Source organism: Anabrus simplex, chromosome 1 (genome assembly GCF_040414725.1).
Source record: "Anabrus simplex isolate iqAnaSimp1 chromosome 1, ASM4041472v1, whole genome shotgun sequence".
In the NCBI taxonomy this organism is placed as follows: domain Eukaryota; kingdom Metazoa; phylum Arthropoda; class Insecta; order Orthoptera; family Tettigoniidae; genus Anabrus; species Anabrus simplex.
The window spans coordinates 1,628,081,728-1,628,109,142 of NC_090265.1; the positions used below are offsets into that span (position 1 = coordinate 1,628,081,728).

General features: G+C 40.6%; 1 protein-coding gene across 7 annotated transcripts in view; it reads right to left on the minus strand.

The window, feature by feature from the left end:
• Positions 1-27,415, minus strand: part of Saf-B (Scaffold attachment factor B) — a 307,055-nt gene that overhangs the window by 132,265 nt on the left and 147,375 nt on the right. For all 7 annotated transcript variants that reach the window (XM_067138304.2, XM_067138300.2, XM_067138303.2 and 4 more), the window contains 2 exons: positions 10,340-10,489; positions 5,521-5,695 (listed from right to left, as the gene is read on the minus strand). In XM_067138304.2, coding sequence (XP_066994405.1) covers positions 5,521-5,695; positions 10,340-10,489 — 325 coding nt within the window. The remainder of the gene's footprint in view (positions 1-5,520; positions 5,696-10,339; positions 10,490-27,415) is intronic.

Genomic DNA, 27,415 nt, shown 5'->3' on the forward strand with positions numbered 1-27,415 from the left:
GCCTTTGATATCTCCATGTTCTTTCCTTTTAATAGATTTCATTACTACATCCATTACAATAATAAATAGAAGTGGTGACAATGAGCTGCCCTGTTGCAGTCCTTTGTTTCAAACCAGTCCGGCAAACCACATCCTACTTGAATACAGCTTCTGTTCCCACTATACATTTTCACTTTGTCTATGAGGCTGTCTTGCACTTGAAGTTCTTTCATGCATTGCCAAATTCTTTCCCTTGGTACACTATCGTATGCTTTCTCAATGTCCAAAAATATTAGAAATAAAGGCTTGTTCTTCTCCCAGTATTTTTCCATTAGCATCCCAATTGAAAATATAAGGTCTGTAGTTGACCTTCCATGTCTGAAATCATACTGCCCTTCTTCCAAAATTGGTTCAGACTTTTGTCTGTATTATTTTTTCCAATATTTTCAGGACATGAGACAGTAGTGTGATACCAGGGTAATTAGTACATTTTCGTCGGCTTTCTTTCTTGAACAGAGGTGGTTCAGTTGTGGTTCCTCAACTCGGCTCTCCTCTATCCGTAATGTTTTCTGTATCTCCAATTCAGCAGCTTTTCGAAATAGATCTTGAGTTCTTGTTTAATTTCTCCCTCTTCTTGTGTCAGAGATCCATCATCACGTTCTATTGCTTTTATGGTCTCTTGATCCCTTCGCTTGTTTTTCACTACTCTGTATAGCAACTTCATATTTCCCCTACTGTCCTCTTCCAGTTTGACTGCTCTTCTGTTTTTCTTCCCTTTTTCTTCCCTTACAATGTTCTTTACAGCAAGTTTCTTGTTCCTGTATACTCCTTGAAGTCTTTGTATTTCTTATTCATTTCGTTCCTGTCCCTGTTTTGTTTTTCCTTGTCCAGTGCCTTCTTTATTTGGTTTCTTTCTTTCACCGCTGTTTTCACTATCATTCCACCACGGTGTCTCCTTTTTTCTTTTGATAGAACTTGTAACTCCACATAGGTTTTTGGCTTCTCCCACAAAGGTGTCAAAGACGCCTTCAAAGGCGTTAAAAATGTCGGATAATACAGAATAATGTTGAAAATAAACTAACAAAAAGGAAGGCTATAGGCCTACTATATTACTGAAACATGTTTTACGGTACTATATCTATTGAATTATCAATTCAATTGCACAGTATATGCAATATTGAACGACAACATTCCAAATGTCTAACTATAGGGAACTTGTCAGCAATGTTTGCTTGCCCGTTGATTCAAATTCCCTTGCTGCGAGGATTCTGCCATTGGCGAAAAATCAACTCCTCCGTTGCGCGTGCTTCCAGCTGTTGCTCAACGTAGGTTAATGCCATTTCCAATGTAGTTCATTCTTAACTGTGAGTCATTGTTTTCTCCTTTGGTTCAGCAATGCCTTCATCTTTGTCATTTTCGTTAACATTCACAAAATCAATATCAGGGTCAGTTAGTTCAAACAGCTGATCTTGTGCACACTATTAACTCACATCTTGAAAATGCAACTTAAGGGAACAATGTTTTCTGTCTTCTTGTAACAACTCCTCTCGATGTTTTCACTCAACAAATTGTTCCAAGACTTTGCTAATTTCGTTTCGACTTCTTCCCAAGACTGCGCAATCCAGTATACCATATCTTCAATTATGATTCATTTTAACTTTTCTATCATTTCGTTGGCATTGTCCATTTCCTCTATCAGGGATGAAAGGAGTTTCCGCCGATATTTCCTCTTCGGTGTTTCCAGCACCGCTTGGTCCATTGGCTGGCATAATGTCACATTAGGAGGGAGGAACATGACTGTCACCACTTCTAAATTTCTCTTCATTTGGGTGTGATGGAGCATTGTCTAGTAGAAGAGCTTTTTTTTTTAGGGAGATTGTTTGAAGCTAGAAATTTTTCTACATCTTTAACAAACTGTGTCATCAAATATGACAGCAGACATTCAGGCAGCCTTCTGATTCATGTAATGGGCTGAAAGAGCATTAACAGAAATGTCTTTAAATGCCCTAGGCTTCTTTGCTTCACGGATCATAAGCAATTTTGTTTTTAATTTCCCAGTAACATTACTACAGGTAGGAACAATTACTTTTTCCTTACTACGCTTGTAGCCAGGTGCAGACGTCTCTGCTTGGGCTGCGAGAATTAAGGATGGCAGCAACGTGAAATATAGCATAGTCTCATCACATAATCTTATCATTTAGCTAGAATTATTTCTTGAAATTCCTTCTTAAATTCTACCTCATTGGATTTAGCTCAGAGTGCTGTATAATCTCGAATACCACCGAATAAGACCCGAACCCCTATTTTGAGCGTGCTAAATTTTAAAAAAGTGAAGTCAAAATAATTCACAATCCTTATTAACACACATCAATTGATTAGAAAGGACAAATAAAAGCAAACAAACATTTCCAGAATGATACCCAATGAGTTCATTCATCATCATCATCATCATCATCATAAGTACCAACTTCGGAAATTTCATCACCATCACCTTCTCACAAAGTGCCATCCATAGCATTAGAAATGCTACATTTCCAGAAGCTCTTCCGTATGATGTCACCAGGAATACGATTCCATGCCGTCAAGATCCACGAACACAGCAGCTGAAATCCCAGCGCTGAATGCGACTAGCTGGCATCAGTGTGTCATCAGCCGCTATGCTATGTATAGAGAGCTGTTTCAAGGCTGCCTTAAATTGACGGTTCACACAGGCATCCAGCGACTGTAGCATAGACTATATCCCGCCTGGAATGACTGCTAGGTTGGTTTTCCCATCCTGGATATGTTTCTTCATAGCGTCCTTTGTCCCAATAATGCACCAGGGCGACGTTGCCAGACACACTTTACCCTGTCTTCCGCAAGTGAACTGTCCATCCAGCCGGAGTTCTAAGATCTGACAATAACACCAGCGGGTAGATTTTTAGGAAGCGTCTTTCGCTTGAGAACAATGTACGGTGGAAATTTGGTTCCATCGGTGAGAATACACATTACCTTACACTGTTTTTCTCATTACCACCTGTTCTAATGGTAATCTACATAAAAATAATCATGATAATTGAAAGGAAAAATAAGATACCTGTATAGTTTCAGTTACGGCCGTTAGCCTCGGCATGGAAGCGGCTATGAATGACCATTGAATCAGGCATAAATTACTCAAGTGACTACAACAATACCACCTACTGCAAATCCTTCATCAGCCACAAACGATGGTAAATAAATTGATACATAGGTGACAATCAGCTTCACATTGAGGTGGTCAATGGTTAGTGCACAATGTACTGCTTTTTATTTTTCTCCGCTCTTTTATGCCTCATTAGTCTGTATTATTTTTAGTGCTGTTATCTTTTCCAGTCAGAATAGTTTATAGAAAATGTTTTCTGCCTTCAGATTACAAGGAAGCACATTGATTCTCCTGATCCCCTCTTTTTTCTGAAAAAGAATAAACTTTCATCTTCAAGTATAAAACAGATTCTTCTCTTTCTTTATAAGAGTAGAAAGATAACTTAAAATCTTGACTGAAAGCTATTGAATGTTTTATAGCTTGGTTTTTCACTTTATGTTCAGGAATCTGTATAAAAGGTAGGCAAACCACTGCACGTCAATATCAAATATACGAAAATCAAAGAAAATCACAGGAGAATGACACACAGGCTGCAAACGTGAAGAAAGATCAGCTCAATCCCCACTGCCTCCCCGCTGTTCGACTAAACTATCACGTATGTTTATCCAAAATACCTGCTCTTACACATTCAAAGTTGATAATATACTGAAAGGTTAAACATTTGCTGCGAATTTCTCTTCGTTACTCTCAATGTTATTGTTGCAATGGTGAGGTCCTGCACTAAAAGCATGAGAATGGCGAACTCGAACCAAACGAAAGTAGAAAACAGGCCACACACATACGTGTGGAGGAAGCTCTGAAGATTCAGCAACACATTTTCAGTTATCCCGCATCGAACCACATCATTGAAGACAAAAATTCAAAAGAATGTATTTAGATGCAATATGAACATATCAATTACAAAAAGGAAATACAATCTGCAGTGTGAAGAACAATATCAGTCACCTGCTAGTTTGCGACCTCCACTCATTAACAAATACAACCGAGGATTTTTAAGACACAAAATGAACAACGTAGAATAAGCCTTAATGTTGTTAAATTACGTAACAGTGAGAAAGACCAGCATGAGGAAAATCAGGAAAGACATTTAACAGGAAAAACAACAGCTTGCCGTGAGGCAGGAGAACAATAAAGATGCATAAAATGGTCAATAAATGCTGGCTTTAAACTTCAATATACAAACAGTTCTTAAAACACCAAAGGGCCCTTGTGGTCATATATTTCATCTGAAAAACCTTGCAATGCATAACTTGATAACGTACTACACTGGAAAAGATATTGTTATCTTAGGGACAAGACTAAGGTGGCAGGAGGTAGGATAGAAATTACAACTTGCATCTACAGCAATGCAATGAGCTACCCAAAAATTACTCATGTCCGGATTAAGTCCGGTGGATATGGTGGACAACAGAAAAATAGTAATTCCGTTTTGATGTGTTTTGTGCTTTGTCAAAACTACGTTATCTTTCAAACCTAGACCACAAGTTTTTTGAGACCAGGCACACTGAAAAGCAGTATGATTGCGTTACGAAAATTCAAAGAAAACCTAAGAATGTGCCAATTTATGTTCCTGAAAGCTGGGCTCAAATAATAAGAATGAGCAGAAATCATGAAAGTCCTGCAGTGGACTAAGGATAAAGATGCGAATATTCCTACTCAGGAATGTGTGCTGGTTTTGCTTCCAAAATGAACAAGAAAAAGTGTGAAGACGAAATATTTTTGGTGGCACACATTGTAGTGAAAAGGTGACTAAATTTACGACCATTCAAATATCGGGACTCAAACGAAAGGACCTAACAAAGAAGGGCGAAACTAACAATATTCTACTTGAATACCATGGCTACTACAATCAACTGATGCTAGGAAGTGATTGTGATGCTGTTGCAGCACAGGACGTTGAAGAAAAGAATAATGAGACTATGGCGACGATTGATGACCTCTTGTCACCTTCCTGCCCTTGTTCTTTTGCGGTCTTTATGGACCAAGCTTCCCCCTTTGATCTACTTTTGCTTATTTTGAGCTTTCAGAAACAAAACAATTGATCAAGTAGATGCATAAATGTGTATGTTTATCTCTACATACCAAAAACCATGAATTTGCATTTAGGAAGGGGAATTCATGAATAACGGACATTTATGCAAAGGAGTTTAGAGAAAAAGACAATTTTTAACATTTCTAACACAATTCTGATCATACAAATGAGATTTCCAAAAAATTACTAAAATGCACATTCATGGCCTTGGCTCGAGAGGGATACTTCCATTACATCCTTGATTTCGCTCAGCCACTTCGTGAAATTACATACATATCCACAACTAAACCTTTACCCCAATATGTAGACATAGAAAATAAATTTTGAACAAATTAAAAAAAACAGATGACATTACAGCAATGAAAGGGTAAACAAGATTTTTCCTTACCAGCTTCCTGGGTGTCACCTTCCTTCTTCTCATCTTTGTCATTCTTCTTCTCTTCAGGTTTTGGCCCAGAGCTGACCTTCCTTTCGTGCTTTTTCTTATCATCAGTCTTTTTGCTTGAATTTACTGTTCGACCATCCCCACTCTTCTTCGGAGGGCCTGTGGCATCTCCCTTGGCCTAAAATGGTATTTACATAAAATAGCTACAGTTTGAGTAATGATAAAACAAGGGAAACATATTTCACTATTAAATTCGAAGTAACTGATTCCTTAAAGAACAGTTCAGTTTCCACATTTTCTGCTCATTAGGAGAACATATAACATAAAAGGAATCCTTAGCAGCATAGAGTCAAAGAAAAGAATGGCTTAAGACAGGGCCTCTCAAACGCTCAAAATCGAACGCGCGCAAACCTAGGCGTAAAGGCTCCGTGCACTGAACATCGGTCCAACTCAGCTCAACTCGGATGGTGTAGTGTACTGAGGGCGACGAAGCGTTCGGTGATGAAATGAAATGGTGTATGGCTTTTACTGCCGGGATGTCTCCGAGGACTTCGGCTCGCCAAGTGCAGGTCTTTCTTGTTTTGACACCCGTAGGCGAAATGCGCATCAAGATGAGGGCGAAATGATGAAATGCAATTGGATGATCAGGATTGCAGGATGAAATGCAACTGGACTTGACAAAAGAGTGACTGAATGGGTGTCTTTTTTTTAGAAAATAGAACCCTGAGAATTAGAGTAGGTGAAGCTTTATCTGTCCCTGTAACAATTAGGAGGGGAATTCCGCAAGGCAGTATTATTGCACCTTTACTTTTTCTTGTATATATCAATATTTGTAAAGAAATGGAATCAGATATAAGGCTTTTCGCAGATTGTATTATTCTGTATAGGGTAATAAATAAGTTACAAGATTGTGAGCAACTGCAAAATGACCTCGATAATGTTGCCAGATGGACAGTAGCCAATGGTATGATGATAAACTCAGATAAAAGTCAGGTTGTGAGTTTCACAAATTGCAATAGCCCTCTGTTTTAATTACTGCGTTGATGGGGTGAAGGTTCCCTTTGGGGATCATTGTAAATCTAGGTATTAATACAGCGAATGATCTTCATTGGGGCTATCACATAAATGGGATTGTAAATAAAGGATACAGATCTCTGCACATGGTTATGAGAGTATTTAAGGGTTGTAGTAAGGATGTACAAGAGAGAGCATATTTGTCTCTGGTGAGACCCCAACTAGAGTATGGTTCCAATGTATCGGACCCTCCCCAAGATTACTTGATTCAGGAACTGGAAAAAATCCCAAGAAAAGCAGCACAATTTGTTCTGGGTGATTTCCGACAAAAGAGCAGCGTTACAAAAATGTTGCAAAGTTTGGGCTGGGAGAAAGGAGACGAGCTGCTCGAGGTATGTTCCGAGCTGTCAGTGGAGAGATGGCGTAGGAGGACATTAGTAGACGAATAAGTTTGTGTAGTGTTTTTAAAAGTGGGAAAGATCACAATATTAAGATAAAGTTGGAATTCAAGAGGACAAATTGGGGCAAATAATTGTTTGTAGGAAGGGGAGTTAGGGATTGGAATAACTTACCAAGGGAGATGTTCAATAAATTTCCAATTACCTTGCAATTATTTACGAAAAGGCTACGAAAACAACAATTGGGAATCTGCCACCTGGGCGACTGCCCTAAATGCAGATCAGTAGCAACTGATTGATAGACTGATTGACGGCACATACACCCAGTCCCCCTGCCAGGGGAATTAACCAACTACGGTTAAAAATCCCAACCCTGCCGAGAATCAAACGCGGCACCCCTTAGACCAAAGGCCAGCACATTAACCATTTAGCCATGAAGCCGGACAGCATTCGATGACGACGGCTTGTTTATCAGTGAAATAGGTAGGCGCAAGACAGCATAATAATGGAGCAACCTGTTTTGATAAAAGCAAGGACATCCGAAAATCCATTTCAATTGAACTGGAGACTTTCGTATTTTTTCTCATTCGTTACGCCTAAGCCAAATGCTTAATCTGTGGGACAATAATTAGGTGATCATCAAAAATATCTATCTTTCAATACAAAGGCTTTGCTCGAATTCTACGAGAATTTCTCGAAGGAATATTTTCCTAAGCTGCATGGAGAAGCAGCTAAGATTATCTGTATTTTTGGTACCACATGCATATGTGAAAGCTTTTTTTCTGTTTTGTCTTGTACAAAAACTAGATTGCGTGCGAGAATTTCTGATTGAAATTTAAAGAACGCTCTCAGAATTGCTGTCAGCCAATCCCTTGTTCCAGACATTACTGGTATAATTGCAGAGAAAAAAACCAGAAGAGGTAGAGATGATAACTGAAAGAGTACTTTTTTAACACCTGGAACATTATCCCGTACAACAGCGTCTCCGCTCACCGAACATAAACGAAGAATTTGCGGGGAAGGTGAAGGCGGAGACAGGCTAAGTAGTTGGGACAGATGTACGGAAAGAGGAGCGGTGGTATGCACTCTGATCAACCTAGTGAAGTCGTCTCCTGCACCTTGTGCCATGCAGAGCACTGGCGCATGCACCCTGAGAGGCCCTGGTCTTCAGACCACTACAGTCTATTGGAAAATGAACATACCGCAGCACAAAACACTGCCTGGCAAATAGAGTTAATCAATTTCGTAAAAGACTAAATCACAAAGATACGTCAATGTTACAAGGTGGCTTTCATTTAAGGAGATTTCATGAACTAAGAAGCATCTATTCAACAACCTAACAGATCATACATGTGTCTGGATGAGTGCCAGTCTGTAGCTATTCAACTATGATGCATAATATTAATCTCAACGATTGCGGCCGGGCTGAGTGGCTCAGACGGTTGAGGCGCTGGCCTTATGACCCCAACTTGGCAGGTTCGATCCTAGCTCAGTCTGGTGGTACATGAAGGTGCTCAAATACGCCAGCCTTGTGTCGGTAGATTTACTGCCACGTAAAAGAACTCCCGTGGGACTAAATTTGGGCACCTCGGAGTCTACGAAAACCGTCAAAGTAGTTAGTGGGACATGAAGCAAATAACACTATTATCAACTGTTGCTGTGCTGGCTGTGAATGTCAGATATTTTTCTTTCTTTTTGCTTCTGTATCATTTGAGTAAAAAATGTAGCAGGCTACGAAAAAAATCACTCCAAAATTGATCGTGCAGTCAGACAGATCAATTCTCAGCATTTTACTGAACAGTGGCAGTATAATTCACAGTCATGTATATAGCAAATTTGGCACTTGTGTACAGTATTCTCTTTGTTGATCGAAATTACCAGCAGTGTCAATAATCCTGATCTTTTTGCATCATAGTTTTCTGCAATTTTTTACGAAAATTCTGAACAAATCGCATCGTCATTTATGTTCATTTAACATCAAATGTCTCAACAGCTTTCCACAGGTTGGAACACGAAACAAGAGAGCCACAAATGAGGACAGCAACGAAGACACATGCATTATATGGTGAAGAGCTGAGGAACAGGAAGACTTATTTCTAAAGATAATGCATATATGCAACTGATTAAATTGTTTTGAAGACCAAATCATCTTGATTTCCCGAATGCAGCATAAAAGGACTAATCCTAAGTTTAAAAGTATGTTCACCTTGCCCTAAGAGGATGTTTCATGCTTATCACCATCATAGTCATTAACCAGCTCGTTTCCCAGGTGCAGTAAAAGAACTCTCTCCACTTTTGACAATGTAGGAGACTTCTTTCACAACCTGCTACAAATCCAGACCTCACCCTGCAAGATCATTTCTAATCTGATCGATCCATCTTTTCCTGGTCCAAACTATTGAACTTTGGCCTTCGAGTTCCTTCTCAAGTCACACTCCGGCTAATATTTGTGGGCCCATTCTTTGAGATAACCTAACCATTTCTGCCTGGCTTTAACACAGATCTCACTAAGGGGGTTTTCTACTTTGACAAACTGGGGTGTACCTCGTCGTTTCTTATTTTGTACCACATTGTTTTCTGAATCATAGTTAAGAACTTCAGTTCCACTGTTTGTAGTTTGCTGATAATTTCATTGGTTTGGGTGCAGGTTTCTTGACTGAATGTGGTAACTTGTTTAAAAATAAGTAAAAAAAGCTTGTGTATAGTATTAATTTTTATCTTCCTGGAACTTCATTATCCATGATAAGATTTCTCACAAGATGATAAAAGTTGTGCTTCATTCAGTAATCTACTAGTGCACCCTTCATCAGCTACATGTTGTTTCGATACTGGCAAGATAGCGAAACAAAAATTCTGCACCACGGCATCTCCGAAAACCGTCAGTCATTAGTGGGACGTAAAACAAATAACATTATTATTATTATTATTACTATTATTATTGACATCAAGAGTATGCTCATTCAGTTTAGGAGCGAATGTACATTGGTTTTAAAAAAATCAATCTTTTATTTTTTGGCGACAGATAATCCGCAGAACGGTTAATCGAGTGACTGATAATCGAGGTTTTACTGTATTTTGCTGAACTCTGGCACCCTAATTCTGGACCTTTCAGTTAATTATTACATTTATTTCATGTGTATTATATGTAATTATATTAGAATTCAGTTAAAGCCCAAGCCTGAGGTGGTATTTTATTTATTCATATTTTATACATATTATAATTTAACAGTAGTGGAAGTTGAAGGATATCCTATATAATTGCCACAACTGACGGGCCACCAACAGAAAAAGTACCTCTGGGAGTCAGGCAAGAATAATGTGAAATGTAACACACAACAGAAACAGGATCCTTAATAATATACCTATTAAAAAAAGAAAAAGAAAAGGTATAGATCTGGTGGGATACTTACTCTTTCCACAGATATCATTCTACCATGCAGTTCTGTTCGGTGTAAATGCTGGATGCACTTGGAAGCATCATCACTCGTGGCCATTGTGACATACCCATAACAGCGTGCCCCTGGTGTGCGAGCATTGGTAACCACCTTCGCACCAATCACCTAAAACAGGTAACATGAAAATCTGTAACACAAAAATATATGGTCTAACACTCCTCCCATCCCCGATTCAATTTATTTTAATGGAACTCCAAAATAACCAATTTACCAGGAGAGAATAATCGGGAAACTGAGAAGTAGAAAACGTACTAGTCATGTTCTGAGAAGAAGATATGCATGCAGCCCCTGTTTGTGTTTTCACTTTTGCCCTTTTTCTCCCATTTCAATTGCTTCCACTTCCCATGCTGAACTGTCCCTGTGTTTGGCCTTTGAGTTTCTACTCACGTAATAACATTCTACATTATTTGTGCAACTTTCCCTCAAAATGCACACCCAGAATGGAAGAAAATCACTGAAGTACAACATTAACAAAGAAGGGCAGGATCAAATAAACTTCATTACCTACATATCAGGCTTTGCTGGTGAGATGTAGTGTTTACAGTGCACTATATCTTCTTGTATGGGCTAGAATAAGTTTGTTACTTTCATTGACCTGTCTCAGTCTCATCCTTGGCTTTGACAATATGAAGGTGACCGAGGTATGAACGATGCTAGCAATACCATTCATTATGCGGCCAGTCACTCTTATGAATGGTGTGAAAATATCGCTCATAGGGTCAGCTGGTTCATGCATTTCAGTGGGCTTGCCAGACTAATATGCAAAAGCAACATCTGGCTTAGTGAGGAAAAGAAAGGGAAACTTCCTCACACCTCATTTCCCTAGTACTATTCTTCAGTGACGCCTAGGCTACCTATGACAGCTGTTGGCGGAACTGTGGAGTACCAAACCAGCCTTCGGGCTGAATACCAAACATACATACCTACACATATTTCTCTTCTCAGTACTACCTGGCCTGGATTAGCTACCAGGTGTGGGGCAGTGGTGAATGACACTACTCCCCAAAGGCACATAAGCTTTAGGCAGGGAGGAAATATAAATGAAATCCAGCATTCAGCGCCTGTCTTCCAGGTTAACGGCATCTGCAAAAGGAGTCTCCTATTCAGCAGTTGGGCATAAAATGCCTTTGATGTGCATAGCCCACCAGAATAATAGCGCACATGAAGCAATGCAAAGTGGATGAGGACACCTCCAGTGAAGTGATTGCTGCATATTCCTAGTGTCTAAAATGGCCCGAGAAGTAGACAGAAGTCTTTGTATATCCAAAAATCACAATTTCCAATTTAACAAGCCCCCTGCAAAGACTAATTATCCCAGGCTTTCCACATATCACATCAAACAGGTCCCAGCATACCTTCCCGACACTATGAAGTGTTCAGTTGCAAGGTGGAAGGCAATTAAACAAAGAGTGAAGGAGGAAAACTGCCAAGCTCCGAATATAATTTCCACCATATAAGTCATTTTTATAAATATATCTATATTTCACAGGTCCTTGATACAAAGTAACAACACTCAACGTGTTCTGCCTGTACTATAAATGCACTATGGCAACTGCTTGTGTTCTTTTAGGCATGTGCTTACACCATCGCTGTACTAGTACAATACACTGTATTTTAACAGTAATTCTATGTTTTACTCTTTAGAAATCAGCGTAAAAATAAAAATGAAAGAAAAACAAAAAGGGAAAAACATACATATCCCTTGCTAGAAAACCACAGACAGACTTTGTAACTTGTTTCTTTTATTCCCTCTATTTTAGTGAAAGTGTACAAATGAACTGCTGGTTGGTTGACAAACGTTCCGTATTGCATACTGTACCTGTCAAATTTGGTGATTAGTTAGCATGTATTTATGAGCCAGCCTCAGTTATTTTATATTAAGTCAAGGGCTATATTTTATTATCGGTGAGCCGTGTCAGCGTGTAATAAGTGGCCCGACAAGTTTTAGTGAGGCAAATGTATTGATCGGCTCGCCTGTCTTTCAACCGAGGCAGCATGATAATCACGTGACAAACTGGATTTCCCAAGGGTAAGCTGTGCGTCTGTGCACGCCCGATTCCTCTCCGTGAGGCTCCGGAATAGTCCCGCCCAATAAAAAGCAACAACCTGCTAAAATAAAGACACACCTCCGAACCGGAGGCTATAAAACAATAAGCTTATATTAAATTATTCTCTTTCAGCTATCCGATTTCTGCTTGGACTACGCCTTATTCTGTGACGCTCATTCTATACTGATTTTGCAGGCATCAGCTCTCTCTTCTACTTTGGTTATTAACTTACTGTAACAGAATATTGCCGTGTGGATTCATCTGCAAGCATCGAATCTAAGGTAAGGGTGACACTCAACGATTCGGTAGAGTTTTCGCCTGATTCGTCCACCTTGTAAAATTTATTGCGTCAATTACAGCTAATTTCAACCTTGCACGTGAAGAAGACTACAATCCACCGGATATCGTCACCAACTTCAAGATACACTATACAATTTGAAGAGGAATTCCTTGACTCACAACTGAAAAATTTCCATCCCTATCAACTTTTTAATGCTATACGGCGCACTGGTCTTTAAACGTAAATAAACGACGTGACTTCGGCTCAGTGGTTCTTCAACTGGATACCAGTATCTTAAAGGAGCCAGCATATTCTAATCTCCTATCCAGCAACTTAAGGATTCCCATCTATAACAACTTTTTAATGCGCACTGGACTTATGAATCTCCTTCAGAGAGTTATTTTTTAACATAGTGCTGCACAATATCTCATATGTTATGTACTTTTACGAGACCTTACGTGTCTACATTGTTTAATTTCTTCGGTATTTGGATTTTAATTTTTTTTCTTTAGGCTGACGATGACCTAGTACTAGGTCGAAACTAGTCCCTAATCATTTACGTAATTTAAACCCTTTACATTTTGTATTGAAAATGTGGACCCAAATAATACATTAATTTACTCTATTGTAATAATAATAATGTTAACACAATGCAGACCAGTCCAATGTTATCTCGCGTTAGCAGCAGACTGAAGTTTAGTGCTATCTTTTGAGATATACTGGAACTATTTTGAGGTCAAGGGTGATAGAACTCTTATGTATATAGTTCTACACAATCGACAGTCGCATTTATTTTAAATTATTTTTCATATCATAGATTTTCTTTGCATTTCCTGACAACTTTACAGTTTGAAGAGCCATGCAAGATGGCAGCGCCCAGGGATAGCACGTGTTTAGACAGGGATGAATTTATTCGTGAATTAGGTGCTTATACAGGCTCCAAATGTCCAAGTGATGCAGAATATTTAAAGTTCGATGGTGAAATATCTTCTAACACAAATGTGATGAGGAGGATATAGCCTTATCCTCAAGGTATGAACTCACGTGGTGCAGAACGAGTCTGATAATTGTGTCACGGGTACAAATATTCAAAATATTGTAAATAATGTAGTGTTTTCCGACAAGTGGGTTATGGACAACAGTGAAGCTATGCTAGAAGATTTTGAAGGTGCTCCTGGTATAAAGGTAAGGCCTGGAAACGTAAGACAAGTAGCAGTACTTATGATTGGTGCGGATATTTTCAATATGTAGTTGAGCAGACAACCTTATACTATGAGCAGAATTCACATTCTCACAACTAGGGGCTGTATTGTTTGGAAATAGCAATACACACAGAATTTTTCATATCTTCTTTCTAGCCTACATGACCTTGTAGGTACCGCACCGTAACATATTTTAGCGAAATGAACTCGCGAAATGAACTCGCGAAATCTTATTACACGAATCGCGCAAATAATCACGAGATATACCCCACATGGTACGAAAAATGCGAAATCGTATCGGAAAAGATCTCCGATAAAAGTTTAACACGTTCCGTGCGGTTCGGATCACCATGTGCCCCGAAACATGTTACTCTTATCGGTCGGTGCGAACTTCCGAGAATTGCGAAGTAAGTAACTACGTCCTAGTTACGAATTTCTGTTAACTAATGGCAACATTGTGTTCCAATTGAAGTAAAGGATCGAGGCATACTGCTAGTTTTGATCGGCCCACCGGTGACCCAATTATTTCCGGGGTCATTTCTGTTTCACGCAATTGTTGAATCGGAACACTGTCGCAGAGGTAAATACGCTGGAATGTCTCCTCAACAATAACGCACACAACAAGTGCACTTGCATTGTTTAGGATTTCATACTAGGGAGTAAACAAAGTCAAATTCGAAAGGTCACCGGTGAACCGAACCGATAACTAAAGGCACCATCGGGTCACCGGTGGGCTGATACGACGTAACATTAAGTCATCGAAATTCACTGCCGCAGGGAACGTGTTAAATGCTTCTGAGAACTTGACTATTGTAGTTTCCTTCTCAGTTGATAGCTCTGTATATTCTTTACACAAATGCTCGCAAAGTGATGAGCCCTGTGGTGTATTCAGTTCCGCGATCTCTAAGGCAATCATGAAAACTCTGTATCTGTTATCGATTACAGCAAATGGCATTGTGGTCGTACCAAGATCGGTTGTAGATATAGCAGTGCACATTAAACTCCTCAGTGAGAGTTCGCCACTTATGAACCTTTATCAGCAAACGTCCAGCATTTAAGTACAAAAACTCTGAAAACTAATGTTACAACAGTTTTTCCGAGAGCCAAGGAATACAACAGTGAAGCGTTCTATGTATTTGATGCTGCAAGAAAGATTCTAATGTGGAAGTACTTAATGTTCGCATTACGTGAAAACGAAGAGACACGTGCGATAAATACTGTAGAGAATCAGAATCACACAAGAAGAAGAAGAAGAATGAAGCAAATGAACACAATTTTAAGCTGCAAATAACAATCGGCGATACTTTACACATTGGAAAGGGGTTGAAAAGTGATAGAGAGCAATTTGTGTAAGACACAACAAAAGCATTCATGCAAGCCAGCATTTCTATAGAAAAATTGGATAATCCTGGCTCGAGGACATGGATGAATATAAAAAGAAAGATAAATAACACCGACTTTATTATAAAATATGATATTAGTAGGCCTATTGTAAATAAATCGCACCGAGCTCGATAGCTGCAGACGCTTAAGTGCGGCCAGTAACCAGTAATCGGGAGATAGTGGGTTCGAGTCCCACTGCCGGCAGCCCTGAAGATGGTTTTTGCTGGTTTCCCATTTTCACATCAGGCAAATGCCGGGGCTGTACCATAATTAAGGCCACGGCCGCTTCCTTCCAATTGCTAGGCCTTTCCTATTCCATCGTCACTGTAAAACATATCTGTGTCAGTGCGACATAAAGCAAACAGCAACACAAAACGCCTGGTTGAGTTGTAATAATGTTATTGTTTTTACATCCCACTAACCACTTTTACAGTTTTTGGAGATGCCAAGATGTCGGAAATGTTGTCCCACAGGAGTTCTTTACCCGCCAATAAAACTAGTAACACGGGGCTGGCGTATTTGAGAACTGGACTGAGCCAGGGTTGAACCTACTAACTTGAGCTCAGAAAGCCAACGCCTCAACCGTCTGAGTTACTCATCCCTGAATATCTTCCAGGGATATATGGCTTTGCAAAATGCAGTGGCAAGTCTGATAGAAGAGAAGAAAGAAGACATTGTTAGTGAAGTTTTAGGAGGATTTGCACAAAGTGTTCGCAAGTACAGTGAAACTCGGTTAAGAAGTTCCCGCATAAGAAGTTTTCCCGCCTAAGAAGTGCGATATTCTTGGTCCCTTGATCAGTTGCATTAAGATATATGTATATTTTTCCCGTTTAAAGTGTTCTGTTTTAAATATATTTCCCGCTTAAACAGTTCAGATTTTAGAGCCCCTTGAGATAGAAAACGTCCGCCCAAAGCAGCCCGTGGTTAGAACCCTCCAGTCTCCGCGCAAGTTGCACCCTGTGTTAGACCGTTCGCGCGCTCGCGGTGTGTGTCTGGTGTCACGGAACATGTGCGGGCCTGCCACGGCCATATGACGTCACGCTATGACAACACGGACAGCAGATGCTCACTCTCGACTTGTGGAATCGAATCGAACCCATCAGTCAAAATTTCCACTCCACCGTTCCATCTAGCGGAATAAAATCGAACGGGATTCTACGTAAGAAACATAAAGTACGCAATGGATGATTTGATAAAACTTTAATGCAGTAATTTGCGGGCCGCGACAGGGTGAAGTCATTAATCGAGGTGGCCTAAACATTAATTAAAAACCGTAAAGTGCATTTGTCCACAACATTACTGTTAACCTACCACAAAACTGAATATTCTAACCTGTCTGATTTTTTATTCCCTTGCTTATTTCCTTCCAGCCATTCAGTCTTACGTTGTTGCAATAATACTTATGGGCCTTGCCGTAGAGGAAATTACGTTTTTGAACTAAACTGATAAGATTTTCCGTGTCTATTATTAGTGAGGTAAATAAAAACATCTTCGCGACTCTATGCAGGAAGTAGCCGATTTGCCAGCAGCCAGCTGATACACATGCCGCCAAACAGCCGGCCGAAAGATCCCGATCGTTTACGAAGTTGAACGAATGTTGATAGCCAACTGGGTGTTGAGGGAGGCACACATAGGCATTGCAATACCACGTGTTGGCATAAAATTGAAAGTTATTTTTAATTTTACCTTTATACGAGCTAAACGTTGTATTATCGTGTCACTCGTAATTATTACATCGCATTATTAGAACGTAGCACAAGGATGAGGAGACATGAAATAAAATTCTCGCGGGGAAAGAAACTGTTTACCGTACGTTTAGATGTGCTAGCGTTGCTATTGCGCCTTTATCTCCCCCACGTAATACCCCAGATACATTTCCATGCACTAATTTCTGCAACTTCGAACCTGTGTTTCTTTTCTTCATTACCTATAGCATGAAGAGGATTGAAGCGGGAAAATAAACTCAATACTGGCTTGGCCATGCGGTACTTGTGAAACAGCCAGAAACTACGCCCGTTGCCATGACAACCAGTCGGAATGCAGGGGCGATTTAGGCCTAGGTTCTAAGAATCTCTAAGAGTAAGTTGCTAAATTTCCCATTTGCTGCCGTTATCCTTGAAGCAGGTGTCAGGGGTGTGAGGAAGATAGAAAGCACATGCTAACAAACTGTAGTACACGTCTTGTCTTTGCTTCTTGTAAGCCTAAGCTACGGATTGCCAAGCATAGTGTAGCGTCGTAATTAGTATGAATAGGAGTCGGTGAAGTTAGTTGTACTTGTAATATCAACGTACAAGCTTTTTTTTAAGTGAAAATGAGCGCAACTCGGAGGAAAGAGATCAAGCGAATGGCACTAACAATAAAAGACAAAGTGGAGATTATAAGGAAAGTGGCGTCATCTACACTTTCTCGTGTTGCCTTGCCAAAGGAGCTGGGGATGCCGCTGTCTACTTTGAACGGTATTATAGCGAAGAAAGAAGAGATCTCTGCTCCTGCAGGGAATACTTCAGCAAATTGTAAGGAAGTTAAATATGAAAAGTATGATGAAATAGAACAAGTTCTGCTAATATGGTTTAAACAGCAGCGAAGTTTAAACGGTACATTTCAGTGGGACTATTGTGCAGGAGAAAGCCTCATGCAAATTAAGGGTACCTTTTACCGCGTCGAGCGGGTGGCTGGAACGCTTTAAAAATCGAGCCGGCATCGTTTACAACGCCGGCCCCGTGGTGTAGGGGTAGCGTGCCTGCCTCTTACACGGAGGCTCCGGGTTCGATTCCCGACCAGGTCTGGGATTTTTACTTGGACCTGGTTCGAGGTCCACTCAGCCTACGTGATTAGAATTGAGAAGCTATCTGACGGTCAGATAGCGGCCCCGGTCTAGAAAGCCAAGAATAACGGCCGAGAGGATTCTTCGTGCTGACCATACGACACCTCGTAATCTGCAGGCCTTCGGGCTGCGCAGCGGTCGCTTGGTAGGCCAAGGCCCTTCAAGGGCTGTAGTGCCATGGGGTTTTCGTTTACAAAACAATTTGTTGCGAAGCAGAGAGTGTAAGTTCAGAGGAAAGGGAAGTGTGGAAAATAATAATCAAACCTTGCAACGTTTTTATATAACTTAATATGTTCTCTTCTCTTATCAAATATATTTATAATATGGTATGTTCAATTATTTTACTTTATCTCTAAAAATATTGTCATGATAATCAAATTTTTATATTGTGGCTTTCTGTAAGCAGCTCTTATATATCGGCCTATTTCGGTATTGTTCACAAACAAGGAAATCTGTTGGCTGTGTGTTTCACATGTATTTCGGGTACAGAATAAGTTTTTGGGCATTACCCCTTTTAAGAAGTTTCCTGCTTAAGAAGTTTTTTTTTTGCAGTCCCTTGAAAAACTTCTTAACAGAGTTTCACTGTATTATGGTTTCCGACATCTAATGTGGTCAGCGAAAGGGGCTGCTTTGTTTACAAAAACAGTTTCTGACTGTCGCACAACGCTGAATGCTGATAATGATGAAACCATGCCTAGTTTTTACTTTGGAGACAAGTCATTCAAAATGTAAAAACGTGTAGAACCAAACCAAAACCACGGCACTTAACGCCCTGAAAGGGCCTTGGCCAGCCCAGTGACCGCTGCTCAGCCTGAAGGCCTGCAGATTACGAGGGGTCGTGTGGTCAGCACGACGCATCCTCTCGGCCGTTATTCTGGGCTTCCGAGACCGGGGCCGCCATCTCACCGTCAGATAGCTCCTCAATTCTAATCAGGCAGGCTGGGTGGATCTCGAACCAGCCCTCAGGTCGAGAGAAAAATCCCTGAACTGACCGGGAATCGAACCCGGGGCCTCCTGGCGAGAGGCAGGCACGCTACCCCTACACCACGGGACCGGCAAAAACTCGTAGGCTATGTATAAATTCCTAACTTCCGCCTACATTCATTTCGAGGTTTCAGTGATTTATATAGGCCTATCGGTATTTATTTCTATAGCATTTTATATATTTGGTTGCTGTAAGGTTTAATAACATTTTTATATATTACAAGTGTTCACTTTAAAACCCCTAATCACAAAATTAGTTAGATGTACGCCATACCATAAGGAATATTTCACAACAAACATCGATCAGTATGACAATTTATTACATAAAATACCTACCAAAATAGTGCTAGTTTTAACACTGAAATGAACAGTTTTATTTCAACGAAAAGTAAGGCCCTTACTCATAATGTATCCTCTAAAACACTAAAGTGGACTAATGTCACAAGCAGGGAAATTTAAAAAAATGCTTTGTGTATATTGATAGGGCAGGTGAAGAAATCGTTGTGTCTGAAAAATTACTGGCCAACTGATCCCCTAATAGAAAAACCCATTTTTCTAAAATCTATGAGCCAAAACCGATTTCTATGAGCCAAAATAGATTTCAACAATACTTACCTACCTCCATTTCAACAACTATTCAAGAATGCCAACAGAAAAAAGCAAAAACACACTAGCCCTTCAAAGACTAGCGAAGTTCTGAAAGTCCATTTGAATACGTGCACTCCGGTTTGGAGGTAGTTAGAAAGTGGCCAGGAACAGGGCAGTGCATGGGGAGAAGGGCACCCGGTCTCCAATATGTTAACACCGTGAAATGTTCATTTTGAAAAGCAGAAGGAATATTTTGTGCCTTTTTTTGTTATGAGTGCCTTTGAAATAAATGTAAAAAATTGTGTTTTGAATTTGTTCTTTTGTATGGTCGCAAATCCTATCCCTTTTAAATGCCTCTAATAGAAGGTCAGCTTGTGATCAAACAGTACCTCTTGAGATCCCTTGTACACTCTTTAAGCTACTCGGTGAAAAGGGGGGCAATATGAACTACCGTATCTGCTCCCAAATGACCGGCCACTGCATATATCTCGCAAACTATTTTTAACATTAGAAACTGCAGGAAAAAATTCCCACAAATAACTCAATTTCTCATATCAAAGACATACCGGTACGGTACATACACAGAATAAGTCTGAGCATTCCGTGGACGTGCCTACATTCAATATCAGGACTGTATATATTGCTGTCACAGTACTTTGTGACAGTACAAGAAGAAGCTGCATTTCCTTCTACATGCAGGACAGTGGAGGCCAGCTGTTATAACAGAAATACAAAAATCGCCAAGGCCGCATTCCTAGCCAGTCAGTCACACTCAGGTCAATATGCTTATCGATACCTGTCCACGAGAGCTGATCGCGTGAAATGGGAGTGCTTCCCTCTCTAGGCAGTCAAGTGATCATGGTATATAGTATTGTTTATCTGTTCTATTGTCAACTTTCAACAAGTACCTGTATTCTGCCTTCACGTTTCCTTGTTGTTTCTCAGTTAAGTTTTCTTGTGCACGTCAATTTTTAAGTTATGGAGAAACACGGGAATTATACGGCTGGGTTTAAACTCAAAGTGATAACATATGCCGAAGAACAGTAACAGAGCTGATGGTCGAGAATTTAGTGCAAGTTTAATGTTCGCTACTGGTGTAAAATGAAAGCTGACTAGAAAATACGAACAGAACAGATAAGGCATTCAAGAGGGCTGAAAGGTAGTAAGTTTCCTCAGCTGGAAGACTAGTTTCATTATTACATATCCGAATTGCAGGATGATGACTTTTATCATCTCGCAAAAGATTTTTTCATTTACACTGTCCGCCCACATCGGAGCACAAGAATCAACGTTATACAATAAAAACCTACAAAAAAAGTTCATTTTTAACGCTTGATAATTTCTTCTCTTCCCAAAACTTCCTAATTTTACACGAAATTGCAGCCCATTCCTCTGCTGGTATAGTAGACTGCTTACATTTTGATGTTTTAAGCGATAGTTTTCTATATTTGTTTGGGATCATCTTCTCTTCTCAATTTTCAATATGCTATGTAGTACGTTTCAATTTGTCCAAATCCATTTCTATTTCTTAACCCAATCGCATCATTTGACGACACTAGCTCGTCATAGTTACTCGTGGCATATGAATCAAATGACTAGCTCTGCTCGCGGCGATGCACAGCTGTACATCAATCCATATAGTTCAGTCAATAACCCACAGATGCCAGTTGTATGCATTCTGAGCTGAAGTTTACACATGTGGCTTCGTATTTTTCCCTTTCACCAGGTTCTTGCACACTTCCGGAACAAGAGATAAGAGAATCTTTTTTCACATAATTTCGCTCATGTCAGTTGCCATCATTGCGTCAAGCAGATATGCTGGTGTTGTTGAAGAAGGAATACGAAAGCTAATAGATAGTGTTTTAGAGTGATATTGAAGGCAGTGATGTTTGTGACGACGAAATAGACCCTGAAGTCCTTAGTTCAAGTACTAACGATGCGTATAATAGTTCTGATGACACAGAAAGTGAAGCAAATAACGACGGTGTTCCAAGTCTTTCGAAACGAGCTCGTATCTCGGAGATTCTTGAGAGTCTGAATGTCGTGAGATGAAACATAAAGAACCGGATAATGACAATGCACCTTGACAAAGAATCTCACTAAACCATTTCTTGGCCAGCAAGAACATTCCAGCAGCTCCTAGGCCTCCTCATGTATCCAACCTGAAACCTTACAACTTTTCCCTCTTACAGAGATTCAAAAATTCCTAAAGGGAACTCGTTTCAGGACACTGGATAGCGTTCAAAACAACTGCAAGCGACCAGCTGAAGGCTATTCCAGTTAATGTTATGGGGAGTGAACGAATCTTCTTCAGAGCATTTCAAAGATACAGCACTACAATAAAGAGCTGATGAACCATCTCCAGCACGTGTGGCTTTCCTAACGATCGCCCTGAATGGGAATATACCGAATTGTAGTAGACCCTTATTGGAATAAAACAAGTTGGAGGGGAAAACATAGCTGTCAACTTTTAGAAACCAAAAATAGGAAGATTTATAAATTCTTGGAATTCATCACGTATATTGTGCCACGGACTAAGTGAAGAAAGGACAGGATAAAAGGCATACATATCTACAGTTACAAGGTGAACTGACCATTAATTTAAAATCTTAAAACTGAAAAAAACTTAACATGGTTACCGTACACAAAATATACCTAATCACCCTCATTAATAATAATAATAATAATAATCGTATGGCCTCAGCTACCGTGTGCAGACATTTCAATTTGACGCCATCTGGCTGTCTGCTCGTCAATTTCGACGTTCCGTTTTACTCTAGGCCCCCACTAGATGGCAGACCGAATAAACCGAAACTCTCTTGGGCGTCTATGGCTGAGATTTAATGAATTTTGTCGGGTAAACACCAAATGTGTCACCAGAGATCTTTTACATGCCGACATCGTACGACATGGAGTGTCGAATGGACTTTTTTCCGCCCTTCAAAAATCCGACTACCTCTGCCGGGTTTGAACCCGCTATCTTGGGATCCGGAGGCCAACACTCTACCGCTGATCATTTATCACACACATACGAATTATAACACAGTCGAGCCTGGATATCTCGAACCTCCTTTACTTGAATTTTCATTATCTCGAAGTAACTTAAATTTTCTGGCCGTTTGTCTTATTCTACATGTGTATTTCTTTATTACCCGAAATTCGGTTACACTAATTTCTATATTCTTCGAAGCAAACATTTTCTCCCTCAAAGCAACGAATACTCTAACTTGAATTTTGTGCAACACAAACTGTGCAATATGGCATTTGTGGATTGTGAGGAACAGTTAACAAGTAAAGAAAGGGTTACAGTGAAACTGGGAACTAATATGACGGGAACCAGAAAACTCGAACTTCTAGTGATCGGAAAATCGACAAAGCCTCCCCGTTTCTCGTGTGTCAATTAGCAGTCACGTTGGAAAGCAAGCCCAGAAGTCGTGGATGACAAGCTCCGTTTACGAAACTCTCTGTGTGGTATTGACGAGAAGTTTCAACGTGAAGAGAAGGTTAACCGCAATAAACAGACGGGACTAACGGACTCTTCCCAAAGGTTCCAAATGAGCTATATTTCTTGTTTCACTACTGTAACCTATCATCTTAGAAGTTTCTATAATAAGTGTTATAATTAAAGTTATGCCGTAAAATAGTTTCTTTGTATACTTTTAAATGAAAACCTACAACCTGCTTTCCAGTCATTGACCGGGTCAGGGATGTAATGAATGAATCATATATAGGCTATTATTACGATGGGGTCGCCACTCCCAAAGTGATGTATATTAATGACTGACAGATGGTATGAAATGAGAATGGAGAGTGTTGCTGGAATGAAAGATGACGGAAAACTGGAGTACCCGGAGAAAAAGCTGTCCCGCCTCCGCTTTGTCCAGCACAAATCTCACATGGAATGACCGGGATTTGAACCACGGTATCCAGCGGTGAGAGGCAGATGCGGTGCCGTCTGAGCCACTGAGGCTCTTTTATGCTTTTAAGTACTGTTAAAATTACTGTATTAAGTAAAAGACCGTACATACATGATTCAATTATGTGCTCTACAAACGGTATTCTCTGTAACTCAAAATTTCGATAACTCGAAATAAAATGTATCTCCCGAGGTGATTCAAGATATCGAAGTTCCACTGTATTTAAATCACACCGAGACACGCAACAAAACGCATAATAGTTTCCTTTATTAGACAGTAAAATGAATGGAAATTTAATTTCATAGGTATCTATGAACACTTGCAGATAACGTGAAGAGAAAATAGCAAAAACCGTCACAAACAAAACTCCCTGAAATTCATTCAACTCAAATTATGAAGTAAGAATGAACAAAAATGCACTGAAATATGCAAAACTACTACACACAAAACAGATCCGTATGTGTCATACATTATTAACATATGACTTTGATACGGGGAAAAGCACAGAAGTGCTAAAAAAACACATAGCCTAAAACTTCAACGAAATTTCGCACAGAAACGATGTGAATGGTGCGCGAACCACACATTTAAGAAACTCATTGTTTCGCCCGATAATCGAGTCCATAGGGCGCACTAGCCTCTCTTGCTTGTAGGAGGATTGCTGTCCCGAATCCCCAGCCGTACAGCGCACATGCTGCTGTAGCGAGCAAGAAACACGATACACTAAGGCGAGGGACGATACACTCACGAAATAAAGCGTCAAATGAGGTTGGGCAAATTACACAAGCACATAAAAATTTATCCTTTATCCTAGTGGAAAATGACCGTACTGGAGGTTATATTGATCAAAAATAGGAAGAATTAAAAATAAATCAGAAAATCACAAGATGAGTATAAAAAAATGCGAAGTTTCGGGTAAATCGGATGGGTTGGCAGGTATGGGGAAAAATACTACTTAATTACACACCTCATACATATAAAACTCTGCTACTTCACGATGAAGTATTCACAAGAATTGAAGCTCCTGTTGGGCGATTGCCTAATTCTAAGTTATGTTGATTTTAGCTGTGTAAGGTAATCTTCGAGAACATTCTGAAACTGGTGTACGTCTTATTGATATGGGCCTTTGTCATGAAGAAATTTTGTTGTGTTATATATCCCAACTTGTGATATATACTATGGCAAGTTTCAATATAGCAAACAGCAGGTCTCGAGCTTGTATTTAGAAGTAGTTGGTGGCAACACCTCTCTCGTCTACGTTTGTTGTTGTAGTCTGTAAAGATAAGGTGATATAAGTATGCCGGTAGTGTGTGTATGAAGGAATGCCTAGTGTGTGTATGGAAAGAGTACTTACTATAGTTGTTGTGGAAGTCTTGTGCCGATGTGTTTGAAGGCTTGTTGTGTTCTACTGCGAGTGCGTCTGGGGCTCATATTAGCTGTGGAGGGGAATGTAGGTGGAGGGGAAATGGTATCGTGGAATCTGAAATAGTTATTGTTTATGGCGAATTCAAGTAAGTTTATGAATTCATTTATTTCTAAGGTGCTCAAGTTGCTATTGTTTTTTAGGTTAGATACACACACTTGTTTCCGGCGATGAATACCAAATGAGGAAGGAAATGTTTCCTCCTCACTAGCCAAAATTCCAGTTGTAATGGAAGAAACGTGGCAGTCAACAGACTCCAGCATATCATCAGCCATCACTGCGCGTTTCAAAAATTCTGGCCTATTTGCCCGCCGAAGTAACCAATGCTTGGGTACTTCGGACTGTCTTTGATTCAAGAGAGAGAGAATGATCGGGAAGTGTCACTATCACAGAGGTCGTCGTGTACTTGCCACTGTAGCAGGGGAACTAGTGCACGGCTCCATAAAGCGACATCCAGGTGTGAGAAAGTTCCATGTGCGCTGCTAAAATGTGTCGGGTCCCCTGTATAAAGCACGCAAAGATCAAACAGCTTGATCATTCTCTCGAGCATCCTCCCCCTAGAACAGGAAGACTGAGAACCCCATAGTATGTTACGGGCGTTCACATCTCCCAGCACGAGGAAAGGAGGAGGCAGCTGGGTGATCAAATCTTGCAGTGCACAAATTTCAAGGTTATTATCCGGTGGGATGTACATGTTGCAAACCGTTGTCATTACTGGCAACGTAGTTCGAATTGCAACTGCATCTAGCTGAATACGGAGCGGTACTTCTTCGCTGAAGATGTCGGAGCGAACCAAGGTACAAACGCCCCCAGCTGCCGGGCCATCCACAGCTACTCTGTCTTTATTCCAAAGACAATATCCTCTCTTAGTTCTGTCGTGTCCAGGTCTCAAACGAGATTCCTGTAGACAGGCTATGGAGGCCGCATGGACGGGTATCAGCTGACATAACTCAGCTAGGCGACAGGGTAACTACTCCAGTTCCATTGCAATAGTGTCATTGTGTGGATATGTAAAGCTTCGAATTCAGAGCAATATCTTGCGCTTAGTTAGGTCCATTACCTGCCAGGTTCCTCCGGCGTCTTTGTCGGTATCATTGTCACAATCACCATCCACGACAATGAGTGGCTCAGTCTTCATTGCCTCCTCAGAAAGAGGCGCGGTGACTGGACCCTCCGCGGACAGTGATCTCATCGATCAGGAAGAGTGGGCCCATCTTCCTGGGAGAATTAGGTTCTCCAGAAAGTGATCGAACAAGAGGGTGTCGGGGCCTCTCGTTCTAACCCACCGTTTCTTTTTTGGAGGAGAGCCGGCAGATGGCTTGCCGGATTTCTTCGGGTATCCTATGACCCCCGATTGAGTTGCAGAAGGCTTCTTCTCCAATTTCTGAAGGGAGCTCTGTGGGTTCACCCTCCTTTGTGCTCAAGGCATTGGAAGGAGGGCTGGACCTTCCAGTCGTATTTGGGGAAGTCTTACGCCCCGCGCTAATGGGGGGAGGACTTCACATCCGAATGTTCCTGGGAAGCATCCTTCCCAGGAAACATCGGCAATAACGCTCTTTTGGATACTTTTGCTGTTAAAGCTCCAGTTTCTTTAGCTACATTTTTTGGTTGCTGGCTTGCACTTATCGATGCACTTTCAGTACTGGTGTTCTGTACAAAACTCTGTGGAGTGATCAGCAACCTTTTCAGCGAAGGAGATAGAGAACTCCGGAGCAGCCATGGACTTGAAACTTCCTCCGGGAATCTGGATAAGATAGCGTTTTTATCTCTTGGATCTTCTTCTCCTGCTTGAATGTGGGGCACTCCTTGGATATTGGAGCACGCACACCCTGGCAGTTGACGCACAGAGGTGGTGTCAACCCAAGCATGCTCACACTTCCCACACATTTTGCAGGTCAACGTACCTGTACACCGCAATGAGGTGTGACCAATCTTTTGACAGTTATAACACCTCATTGTTGATGGAATGTACGGGCGAACAGTCAAGACGATACATTACTGCCTTTATTTGTTCAGGTAGTCTCAGCGTCGAAGGTAAGGATGAAAGCACCTGTATCGAGTAGCTTATCACCCACATGCCTCTTCCACCTCCTCACGTCCGTTACACCCCGAAGTGCTAGGTACCGGATCATAGTATCCTTGGAAGACTGAACCAAATCCCTGTATAAAATAACTCTCTTGCAGGAGTTAAGGGTTTGGTGCTTCACCTCTACCTTTCCGAATAACTTGGCTTCAAGTGGCTGCATGAACGGTTCAGCCGTAGATGTCTTGAAAAGTACGGATCCAACTTGGAATTTGCGCATCTCGTCGACTTCACCAGCACCAATTTCTTCAATTGAATTGCTTATCATAAAGGGACATTCGTCAAGGAAACTTTTAGCA